Source organism: Squalius cephalus, assembly GCF_949319135.1.
Source record: "Squalius cephalus genome assembly, chromosome: 13".
Classification (NCBI taxonomy): domain Eukaryota; kingdom Metazoa; phylum Chordata; class Actinopteri; order Cypriniformes; family Leuciscidae; genus Squalius; species Squalius cephalus.
Genome location: NC_137134.1, coordinates 6,133,094 through 6,145,973, shown reverse-complemented (window position 1 = coordinate 6,145,973; position 12,880 = coordinate 6,133,094). Strand labels below are relative to the sequence as shown.

Sequence of the window (12,880 nt, the reverse complement as noted above, 5' to 3'; positions counted from 1 at the left end):
TCTGAGGTGTGCAGTGGAGTGACCAGTGTATGGTCAGTGGAGCAGTAGCGTGTGTAGATAAGGTCCAATATATTACCTGATCTGTGAGTAGTCGCAGTAGATACTCGCTTGAGGTCAAATGAGGCAAGCAGAGTGTGGAAATCAGCAGCCTGAGGTTTTTCTAGGTGGATGTTGAAGTCTCCAAGAACAACGAGAGGAGTACCATCCTCAGGGAAGGACGAGAGTAGCACATCAAGCTCTTCCAAGAAACTGCCGAGCTGCCCTGGGGGACGATATACAACTACAAAATGGATATTAATAGGGCTAGTGATAGTAATTGAATGTGATTCAAAAGAGCTGTTGTCACACAGAGTTAGTAAATGATCAAATTTCCAATCGTTTGAGATGAGCAGACCAGTACCACCACCCCTTCCAGTCAGGCGAGGGGTGTGTGAGAAAGTGAATTTAGTGGAGAGGGCAGCTGGTGTGGCAGTGTCCTCTGGTCTGATCCAGGTCTCAGTCAGGGCCAGTAGACTGAGACCCAAATGACTAGAAATAGATGTAATGAAATCAGCTTTGTTTACAGCGGACTGGCAATTCCAGAGACCAATAGGAAAAGAGAATATAGTACTAGAAGACACCGGAAAAGTACGCAGGTTGTTAGGATTGGACTGCCTCTGACGTGTGACATTTGATTTACGTGTGTTAGTAATAGTAGGGATTTGAAAACACATAGTGTAAGGTCACAAACAAATAGATCAGATGAAAAAGTTGTGTAGACGAGAAAGTAAAGGAATAAATAGGGAAAATTAATACTCAAGTGCCTTGTTGGTGTCCTTGCTCGGTGGAGTCGCACAGGTAGAGTCGTTGGTCTTTACACTCTTCGGTCTTAACACGATGAGGGCTTCACACGAGGGCTGCCGCGACCGCTGCCGCGGTGCACTAACCAATTTTATACACACCTAATACCTCTTTATTGAATACAGCAGGTCCCGCCCTCCTGTTTAGTCAAGCGAAACTAACCAGTCACGACGCACAAACAAAGTCACACGTGCGTTTTTACCATAGTAAAAACACGGTAAAACACACTTCCTAGCAACACAGCCGCGCTAAAATCTACTGGGAAAAGTAAACACTCACAGACTGCTGATCTCTCCTGTTGTTCGACTGCTTCTTCTTCTTTTTGAAAGGTTGTCATCCACTGGCCAAATACATCTCAACATTTGACAGTAAGTTCTGTAACATCTTCATGGACGCAGGATGGCGGGACATTTTCGGGAGGTTAGAAGCTCCCACTTCAGGTTAGAGCGTCTGCTAATATGATTTGATGCCTTTATTGTCTGATTTGATGCTGTGCCTTAAAGCGTGTGGTGTTTGAAAATGTCCACAGATAATATTGATGTGGCCGGACGCGTCTCACAGTATCTGGCTGGAGCGAATCTCTCCCACCAGTTCCCTATTTCAGAAGCAATGCTTACCTATAAACAGAAAAGGTATTGTCTTGCATGTGCGTGTGTGGGAAGAACTAATTAATGATGTAAATGTGAGGTATGTGTGATACTTAAATGTACTTTATGTTTATTCACCATCTAGCCAAAACACAGTTGTATAAAATTTGTTTCCATGATGATGTAAAGAGTTAAAGGGATAGTTTACTCAAACATGACAATTCTGTCATTAATTACTCACCCTCATGTCTTCCCAAACCCATCAGACTTTCATTTATCTTCTGAACACAAATTAAGGTCTTTTTGATGAAATCTTACAACTTTCTGTACTCTTCAAAAAGTTCATAAAGAGAACATAAAACTAATTCATATGAATTGAGCAGTTTAGTCCAAATTTTCTGGAGAGACTCGATCACTTTATATGATGAACAGATTGAATTTAGGCTTTTATTCACATATAAATATTAATCAACTTACACATCAGTTATAGACGGAAGCTCAAGCATGTTCGCTTGACGAGCGAGAACCAATGAGGTTCATTCTCGTGTTACGCAGCACGTTTGAGCTTCAGCAAGAACCAATCAGGTTTGTTCTCACGCGTCAAGCAGGTTCGGTTGAGCTTCTGTTTATGTTCGCTGATCAATGTTTAAATGTGAATAAAAGCCTCAATTCTGTTCATCATATAAAGCGATCGAGTCTCTTCAGAAAATTTGGACCAAACTGCTCGATTCATATGAATTAGCTGTCAATGGAGAGACAGAAAGCTCTCAGATATCATCAAAAGGATCTTCATTTGTGTTTCGAAGATGAACGAAAGTCTTACAGGTTGGTAACGACATGAGGGTGAGTAATTAATTACAGAATTTTTGGGTGAGCTAACCGTTAATCTTACAAAAATTATCAAGAAAAATGATCCAGGTCAGATTTCACCCCAAATTTAAAAGAAAAACATTGTATTTTATGTAAAGAGGTCATATTATGCCCTTTTACAAAGTCTTGATTTTGTTTTTGGGCTCTACTAAAATAGGTTTTCATGCTTAAATGTTCAAAAACAATTATTTTCCTCATATTCTCCATTGTTGCGGCTCCTCTTTTCCCAGTCTGTCAGTAACGCTCTGTTTACTTCCTGTCTCTATGAAGCTCCTCCTCTTGAAAAGCACACTGTGCTCTGATTGGTCGGCTGGAGCAGTGTGTTGTGATTGGTCGAGCACTTCCTGTGTGTTTGGGAAATGTCTCACCTCTTACCATAACCACCAGTTTCAACACACTACTAACTAACTCAACCAGGCCCCGCCCCTTTATTCTGCGTATTAATTATTTAAATGAGGAATATTGTGACGTGTTCGTTCCCGGAAGAAACTCAGGACTACAATGGAGTTCAGAAACACTGACACTGATATAGAGAAGAACTCCCGCTGGAAGGACTTTGCGCTTTGTAACTTTGCAGAGCTTTTTCATGCTCAAACAGCAACATTACACACATTTATTTTAGGACGATTAAAAATGTTTTCATTAAAAACATTTATTGGATTCTTCCAATAAAATTCTAAAGTTAAATTGTGCATTTAGCTGTAATGAGGATTTAGGGAAAATGTGCTTGATTGTCATAATCATCTCAATGTTCCTAAAAGACTTAATCTCCTTAATGAAAAACATTAATTATGATTTATTTTTACTGCACAATATAAATCAGTTCTTATTTGTTTTGGTTTTGGGGTGAAATGTGACAAGGACATGATTTATGAGATTAAGTGTCATGATCATTATAGTCAATTAGTCCATCAAGTAGATCAGACAAAGCCTCTTATAATCAGTTGCTCTTGCATTTGAGTTAATGTTTTTCTAATTATGTCACTCATTTGTTTGATTTGATTTGATTTTGTCATTGAGAAGATGTGTGTTGAGGACGGTGCAGTAACTGTTATGCTTTGGGTCTTTTCTTTTGTTTTTGCCTTCAAGGAAGAGAAGTTTGTATTTTGATTTTTACATCAGGTACCTAATCGTGTGTCTGGGTGGACGTCCATGTTTGCTGTGGTTTAAATCACTCATGCTCTCAGTGTGTTAACCTCACACACACCTGTCTGCGTGACTACTAGTTTTTGCTCACTCTGTGTTCTGTGTTTTCATAACTCAGTCTTTTTGTGTCTTTAACTGGTTTAGTTTGGTTTAACAGGTTTGAAGTGAGAAATGGTTGGTGACTAACTAAGTGAAGTATAGGGTGGTGTGGGTTAGTGGTGGTAAATGTGGTAACTGAAAGGTTGCGGGTTCAAACTTGCGAGTGTGATTACACTTGAAGATTACTTGTTGTTAATATTTGGAATATTAAGTCAATCAAAGCGATCAATTTCATGAATGTGTTCAGTACTCAACTTATTAATAGTATAAGGCATGCAGAATCATGTTTTTACCACTGTCGGATAGTGCTAATTAATGTTATGAAAACCAAATATTAGATGAATAACGAAGCACTGGAACATAAATCTGCAGTTTCCCATCTGAAGGACGAGCACAAATACTAAAGGTCACACAACCAATTATCGCTTTATATGAAGCAGAATAAAATAGAGGAGAAAGGAGAGATACAAAGAGAAACGCAGGGGATGTGATGGAAGACCTATAGAGAGAGAGACAACAAGGAGACGTGAATGAAGAGAGGATGGACAGAGCCGTGACATTCTCCAGCACTTTCAAAACCAGTTCAGACACAGTGAACCTTTTATTCAGAGTCAGGCTTGTTTTTTGGACGTCTCACTTGCATGGATCTACAGTAATCTGCAGAGGAACCTCACAGCTCCAGCTGTTTTATATGGCGAAAATATTTAAGATTAAATATCTCTGTGTAAAAGCGCATCTTAACACTTTTAAGCCGCAGTCACTCTAGAGAAGACAAGACACTGCAACGGCTTTTTCATAAACATACATTTAAAATAATAATAAACCTATAGAAAGTAAGAACTGTACACAATCTACTCCACTCAAAAATCTGCGTTGTTTTAATTCAGTCAAGAGGTCTTGCCATGACTTACCGATCTTCTAACGGTCACGCGTCTCCATGTGATACGAATTTTCAGGTCAGAGTTCACCGAACTTGAACTTTAGGATGAGACGTAAAACCGAGGTCCTGACTCTCTGTGGTCATTAAAAATCCCAGGATGTCTTTCAAAAGAGTAGGGGTGTAACCCCGGCATCCTGGCCAAATTTGCCCAGTGGCCTCTGTCCATCATGGCCTCCTAATCATCCCCATATATACTGATTGGCTTCATCACTGTCTCCTCTCCACCAGTAAGCTGGTGTGTGGTGGGCGTTCTGGCGCAATATGGCTGCCGTCGCATCATCCAGGTGGAGCTGCACATTGGTGGTGGTTGAGGAGATTCCCCCATCTATGTAAAGCGCTTTGAGTGCCGAGAAAAGCGCTATATAAATGTAATGAATTATTATTATTATTATTTAGAGAGCAGCAAAATTCGAAACGTCTTGTGTTTCCGGTATCCGTCATTCGTATGCATGGAACGAAAAGTGTAGTATACGGCCCTTAAGTATGTGTGGTTTCAGTTGTTCCTCCATTTTTCGTAAATTTATAATACATTTTAGCATGAAAGCTGTTGATGAACCATAATTTGTTTGTAAAATTTATATAGAGATTTCACACAAATGTATGCATACACATGGCTAACGAGACCTATACAATTTTAACTTTTCTTGAAAATGGTGTTTTTTGTCACCATATGAATACAAAGAGAACTTTTTTTTGTTGATATTTTGGTAACACTTTATTTTACAGTGTCCTTTTTGTTACATGTACTTACCATAGAAATAACAGTAAATTATGCATAATTACATGCAACTAACCCTCAACCAAACCCTAATCCTACCCTGACCCTATAGTAAGTACATGTCGTTAATTAATATTACTCAGTACTCAAATATATAATTACACTGTAACAATGACTCCTTCAAATAAAGTGTAACTGATTTTTTTAAAGATTTTTTCGTTTGTTGTTTCATCATGGACACTCTTAAATGTCATTTACCCAATTGGTAGAGTTTGTTTGTTCACGGCTTCAAATTTAGGAAATAAACTTTGAGGTTTGAGACGCCTAAAGTAGAGCTTTCTCCAGGTTGTGATTGGTCATTGTCATGTTGGTCAGGCATTCTCTTCCGCTGTAAGTCGTCGCTTCTTGGCTTAAATACGTCACAATGGCTACGTTTACATGCAACCAAATAATCCGTTTGTAATCGGATTGGTGGCTCAATCGGACTGAAAAGCCTTCATGTAAACACTTTATTCGATCCGATTGAGCTCGATCCCAATGAAATTTCGATCGGATTGAGAGCGGTGGTTTATTCCTTTTCTAATCCGATCCAGAGAACATGTAAATACTTGATCGGATTGAAAACCGAAACTGAAAGGACTGCGCATGTGCAATGACGTAGAAATAGCGTAATGACGTGCGTAACGAGCTGTTCTTCATGTTGAATAAAGTGTCATTAATGAGTGTCCCGTCACTCTATAATTCTCCTTTCACTGAGTGTGTGAAGTGGAGCAGGACAACGGCCCACCAGTCCTGGCTTCAGACTCTCATCCACAGACTACTGGTTTTGGACATTTTTACTGCATGATCAATATAAGCAACGGTTCATATGCTCATTTACTCCAAATTATGACCAGAAATGGATAAATATTAAGTCTACTGCTGTTTAAAACAAATAAAGAACCAATGTAGGAGAATAGTTATTATGCGCAAACAACGGGAAACTCTTTATATTTGCGCAGTGAGCGCATGTCAAAAAATCTAGTTGCGATTGGATCAACCTGATCGAATGTTTAGCGTTCATGTAAACACTACATTCAGATTCATCAATCGTAACGTGGCCAGTGTGGATCAGGCGTTGTGCCGATAATCAAAAGTCTGGCTACTCGAGACTACTCTAGTGACAGCCCTGTTTTTGTCAGCTACAATCGACTAAATTGAGAATCTCGGAAGTTGGTTGTGTTGTGAGGCTTGGAGAGCAGCTTGTATCAGTTGTAGACGACTCTTGGGAAACGCCACGAAAGACTGTATATGATTGAGTTGAGTACTGAAGCGTGCCATCGCCTGCAGCCTTACACCCCGCCGACCGGTGGAGGATGTAAGAAGCTTTCCCAGCGTCCTCTCATGAGCCCTCACCCTCACCATGAGCCAGCTAGACTCATCCTCACCCTCACACACACCTCACACACACACTCGTCCCGAGCTCACGCTTCTTCCCTCCTCTCTGACCTCCACAGCCCTGACGAAGACTCCTGCCAGAAGTTTGTCCCGTTCATTGGGGTGAGAAATGCTTTTTCTCTTTCGTTTCCTCTCTGCTGTTCTTCTAAAGCCACTAATATACATGGGCCAAAAGCATTGGAGTGAGAAATATGGTTTATATGGATATTTTGTTATATTTTAATTAGTGCTGGGCAATGATTAATCGCAAAGGTTGTGTTTACATAACATATGTGTGTACTGTGTATAATTATTTTGTATATATAAATACACACATCATGTATACATTTAAGAAATATCTGCATGTATACACTCACCTAAAGGATTATTAGGAACACCTGTTCAATTTCTCATTAATGCAATTATCTAATCAACCAATCACATGGCAGTTGCTTCAATGCATTTAGGGGTGTGGTCCTGGTCAAGACAATCTCCTGAACTCCAAACTGAATGTCAGAATGGGAAAGAAAGGTGATTTAAGCAATTTTGAGCGTGGCATGGTTGTTGGTGCCAGACGGGCTGGTCTGAGTATTTCACAATCTGCTCAGTTACTGGGATTTTCACGCACAACCATTTCTAGGGTTTACAAAGAATGGTGTGAAAAGGGAAAAACATCCAGTATGCGGCAGTCCTGTGGGCGAAAATGCCTTGTTGATGCTAGAGGTCAGAGGAGAATGGGCCGACTGATTCAAGCTGATAGAAGAGCAACTTTGACTGAAATAACCACTCGTTACAACCGAGGTATGCAGCAAAGCATTTGTGAAGCCACAACACGCACAACCTTGAGGCGGATGGGCTACAACAGCAGAAGACCCCACCGGGTACCACTCATCTCCACTACAAATAGGAAAAAGAGGCTACAATTTGCACGAGCTCACCAAAATTGGACAGTTGAAGACTGGAAAAATGTTGCCTGGTCTGATGAGTCTCGATTTCTGTTGAGACATTCAGATGGTAGAGTCAGAATTTGGCGTAAACAGAATGAGAACATGGATCCATCATGCCTTGTTACCACTGTGCAGGCTGGTGGTGGTGGTGTAATGGTGTGGGGGATGTTTTCTGGGCACACTTTAGGCCCCTTAGTGCCAATTGGGCATCGTTTAAATGCCACGGCCTACCTGAGCATTGTTTCTGACCATGTCCATCCCTTTATGACCACCATGTACCCATCCTCTGATGGCTACTTCCAGCAGGATAATGCACCATGTCACAAAGCTCGAATAATTTCAAATTGGTTTCTTGAACATGACAATGAGTTCACTGTACTAAAATGGCCCCCACAGTCACCAGATCTCAACCCAATAGAGCATCTTTGGGATGTGGTGGAACGGGAGCTTCGTGCCCTGGATGTGCATCCCACAAATCTCCATCAACTGCAAGATGCTATCCTATCAATATGGGCCAACATTTCTAAAGAATGCTTTCAGCACCTTGTTGAATCAATGCCACGTAGAATTAAGGCAGTTCTGAAGGCGAAAGGGGGTCAAACACAGTATTAGTATGGTGTTCCTAATACTCCTTTAGGTGAGTGTATACTGTATATATACTTATACATAATTTATATTATATATAAATATTAATATTTTATATATAAATAACACATTTTTCTTAAATGTATACATGCATGTGTGTGTATTTATATACACAAATATATTATGTAAACACAAACTTTGTGATTGGCCAGCATTAATTTTAATTATATTTAAATAATGAATTACCTCTAAATATACTGTATATTTAAATTAGCAACTAATTTAAACTGCCTTAAAACAATGTTTAGCACAACTCTGGTATTCCATGATTTTTCTTTATCACACAAAATGGGAAACTACAAGCAAATAATCAGTTGCACTTTATTTTCCAGTGTGTGTACTTACCTAAGTAAGTATGGTAATAAACTGTAAGGTCACTGCATGAGTTAAGGGTAGGTTCAGGGTTAGTGCCTTGTTATTACCCAGTTATTGCAGTTAATATACTGTAATAAGTGCATAGTATGTACATGGGGAACAGGACTGTAAAATAAAGTGCTACCAAATAATCCACTTTCTCAACTTTACATAAATTGTGAGGTCATCCTCATGAAGTTCAACCATTCAACCCTGTTAGCAAAGTTATTGTAGGAAAACTGTTTTAAGTGTCACCTACGCTCATAAAATGTTGTTTATTTAATGTTTATTGCAGGAAAATAAAGGAATCACTCAAATTTGCATTCAGAGATAAACATTTTGGTAACAGGGTTGCAAAAATGGCAAACCTCATGTAAAATAAATTTAACAAAACAGCATGTATAATAATTCATTTGACCTCCTGAGGTCGGTGAACAACATCACTTCTTTTTGCTTATTGGAAAGAAAAAACAAGACTTAAAATTAAAGTTTAAATTAAAATTAAAGTTAAAATTAAAACTTTTTTTTTTAACCAAATTTGTAGAATATGTAGAGCAAATTATGTCATGATTACTATGGAGCTTGTTTCCGCCACAGAATAAAAAATTAAAAAGATAATTGCGACTTTTTATCTCGCAATTCTGACTTTTTATCTCGCAATTCTGACTTTTTATCTCGCAATTCTGACTTTTTATCTCGCAATTCTGACTTTATTTCTCGCAATTCTGACTTTTTATCTCACAATTCTGACTTTATTTCTCGCAATTCTGACTTTTTATCTCACAATTCTGACTTTTTATCTCGCAATTCTGACTTTTTATCTCGCAATTCTGACTTTATTTCTCGCAATTCTGACTTTTTATCTCACAATTCTGACTTTTTATCTCACAATTCTGACTTTTTATCACGCAACTCTGACTTTATATCTCGCAATTCTGACTTTTTATCACGCAATTCTGACTTTTTATCTCGCAATTCTGACTTTTTATCTCGCAATTCTGACTTTTTATCTCACAATTCTGACTTTTTATCTCACAATTCTGACTTTTTATCTCGCAATTCTGACTTTTTATCTCGCAATTCTGACTTTTTATCTCACAATTCTGACTTTTTATCTCACAATTCAGACTTTTTATCTCGCAATTCAGACTTTTTATCTCGCAATTCTGACTTTTTATCTCGCAATTCTGACTTTTTATCTCGCAATTCAGACTTTTTATCTCGCAATTCTGACTTTTTATCTCGCAATTCTGACTTTTTATCTCGCAATTCTGACTTTTTATCTTGCAATTCTGACTTTTTATCTCGCAATTCAGACTTTTTATCTCGCAATTCAGACTTTTTATCTCGCAATTCTCGCAATTATCTTGCAAAAAAAAGTCACAATTATCTTTTTAAAATGTTTTATTCTGTGGCGTAAACAAGCTTCCATAGACTTCTGCATATTGTATATTAAAATATTTGAAAGTTCAGTGTGCAAAGATAAATGTTTAAAACAATATTACGCTACATTTCTCTTCTGTTAGCGAGATATTTTGTGTTTTAACCCAATTTGGTGTAAAATTGCCTTGGAATAAACCACTATCAACTGTGATTTTTAACATCTTGTTCATCTTATCATTTGGTCGAAATGCCATCGCATTGAAAATGGAAGGCCAAGTCAAAAGCATTGCATTGTGGGATACAGTATTATGCACAGTGCTGGCTGTATATTTTGCAGTTATGAATTCTATAAATATGGAAAATACAGCAGAAATAATATAATCAATAGTATGCAGTTTTAAGGAGAAAACACTCAGCAATGGTGTCGACTTATGAATTTACACATGGTTTGTCTTAAAGCATATTAAAAACACCACATAGACACATAAACAACATTAAAAGCTGGATTTTCACCACTGGGGGACTTTAAGTAACTCAGGATTTGGATGTGTTTTCTTGCAGTTGGTGAAAGTGGGAATCGTGGAGCACAGCTTATCCACATCAGGTAGGATTCACATTTAGCCAAGAAAGAACCCAATAAAAACACTAACAGCAGTGAAATATGACTGATGTGTGTGTGTGTGTGTGTGTGTGTGTGTGTGTGTGTGTGTGGCAGTGGACTCTGATGATGCAGTGATGGTGGGCAGTGTGAACATGCTCTCGTCTCCTCCGGCGCAGACGGGAACGGCGTACGGGAAAGACATGGCCTGCACCCCTCCATCATCCCCCTCCGTGTCTGCCGGTCTCTCTGGAGCAGGGTACGAGGAACTCGCACTGAAAGTGTCCAGCAATACACACTTCGTTTTTTCGGTTAAATAAGTGCGTCATCCGGGCACTTAAAGTGCACTTTTTGTTTTTAGAATTTGCCGTGTTAACGCACTCCTCGCACTATTCATACTACAAAATGGCGTAGAATTGTGCACAAGTACGCGATTTAGGACGCACCTAATGTCCTAGACAACAATGTAAACCATTTCAGTGAGAAATGAGCATGAGGACGAGTCGAACGTGGCATTGGTGCCAGTGAAAAAGCATGTTTGCGTACATCATCTACTCTTATATGTCACACTTATAAAACGGTTAGTTCCAATCCATGATTCTGATTGGTCAATAGCTGTGTTTCATTCACGATAAAACTATGGCCGCTTCACCCAATGGTTCTATGTATCACTACACAACACCCCTAGCAACCACTCTTAGCAACATAAACGTGTTTGTCCTCATTGATACTGTTCATTGAAGCATATAGAGAGCATATTGTGAGAGATCGAGTAAGCGAGTGTACCTGCATTTACAGTAGATTTATCTTCCTTCAGGTCAGTCCTGTATTCATAATAAAACTCCGTTTGAATGTCCGCTGCGATATCTTGTCCTTTTAACAGTTAAGGGTGTCCTAACACCCATTGATTTGTAGTTTGAGTCCTAAAAAAAAAAAATCTTCTCTACTGACTGACTCGCTCATAAACACAGTTTTTGCCGCCATCTAATGGTGAAATAATGAAACTTAACTTCTGTTGCTGTTCACGGTCAGGGACTATTTTTTCCAGCGGAAGGAAGGCTTTTATTGATTTTTACTTCATGAAAGTTGCATTGATGCATATTTTTCAGCTTTAATATTTGTATTGTGTGGTAACCGTTTTATAAAGGCAATAAGGTACTCAAGGCTAGTGCGGTATCATGAATAAGTCACGGCTGAAGGGGTTGCAGATTCGCGTCGTGCCTAACAACGCCCTTCAGCCGTGACTTACTCACCATACAGCACAGCCTCGAGTCCCTTATTGCTTACTCAAGTGTGTGTGCAGTTCTCCAGGCACCGGTGGGGAGGTGATGGGTCTTCAGGTGGACTACTGGACGCTACAGGGCGCGGAGAAGAAGAAAGAGGGCGAGAAGAGAGACGTGGGGATTAAGAACACGCTGAAGAGTAACTTCCGCTCGCTGCAGGTTTCCCGGATCCCCACCGGAGGCGAGCCGACACCCCCTCCCGGCATGGCCATGACCGTCGTCATGAAGGAGAAGAACAAGAAAGGTGAGCCGGCGTGAAGCGAGCTGATGTGAGGCGGATTAGTTTGTGCTGCTGCTTCATGTCTGGTTTCCTTCCAGTGATTTTCCTGAGCAAGAAGCTGAAGGAGAAGGATGTGGACTCTAAGAGTCAGGTGATCGACAGCATCAGCAGGCTCATCTGCACTGCCAAACACCAGCACACCATGCTGAAGGGTAAACAACACACAACACACACACACACAGCACATTCAGGGCACTGGCTGTACCTGACTGCCACCCTGTGGTCATTATCAGTGCAATACTTTATAGCATTACTGCTGTGAGTGAGTGGAGGCGGGGCTCATTTGCATATTCATAGAACTGCGTATACTGAATCAGGCAAGGGTGTCGAGTTACATTCAAGGCATGAAGAAACTTTTTTCAAGGAAAAAACGTTTAAATGTGTCATTTTGGTGATCAAAGATGAGTTTTATTGACTACAGGGGGACTTTAAGACTTTATAATAAAAAAGATTTATATTTCTAATAAATGTTCAACATCAACAAGGATTAAAGAATCTTTTTAAAAATGTATCTTGGTTTCCTGAAAATAATAACACTGATAATAATCATAAATGTTTCTCGATCATCAAATCATCATATTAGACTGATTTCTGAAGGATCATGTGACACTGAAGACTGGAGTAAGGAATTTTCACATAGAAAACAGCTATTTTAAATTGTAATAATTTTCATGATATATTGTGATAGTTACTGTTTTTTTTGATAAAATAAAGGCAGCTTTGGTGGGCAGAAGTTTAAAAAAAAAACAAAAAAAAACCTTCCACTTGATCATA

The 12,880-nt window shown here is 39.2% G+C and overlaps 1 protein-coding gene across 4 annotated transcripts in view; it reads left to right on the top strand.

The window, feature by feature from the left end:
* LOC307169191 (phosphofurin acidic cluster sorting protein 2) overlaps positions 1 to 12,880 on the top strand; it is a 69,898-nt gene that overhangs the window by 55,169 nt on the left and 1,849 nt on the right. For 2 of the 4 annotated variants that reach the window (XM_079889662.1, XM_079889661.1), the window contains exons 17-24: positions 1,170 to 1,280; positions 1,370 to 1,472; positions 3,387 to 3,419; positions 6,697 to 6,739; positions 10,507 to 10,549; positions 10,661 to 10,802; positions 11,847 to 12,070; positions 12,145 to 12,258. In XM_079889662.1, the coding sequence (XP_079745788.1) occupies positions 1,170 to 1,280; positions 1,370 to 1,472; positions 3,387 to 3,419; positions 6,697 to 6,739; positions 10,507 to 10,549; positions 10,661 to 10,802; positions 11,847 to 12,070; positions 12,145 to 12,258 (813 nt within the window). The remainder of the gene's footprint in view (positions 1 to 1,169; positions 1,281 to 1,369; positions 1,473 to 3,386; positions 3,420 to 6,696; positions 6,740 to 10,506; positions 10,550 to 10,660; positions 10,803 to 11,846; positions 12,071 to 12,144; positions 12,259 to 12,880) is intronic. The other 2 variants (XM_079889664.1, XM_079889663.1) reach the window with 1 other exon arrangement.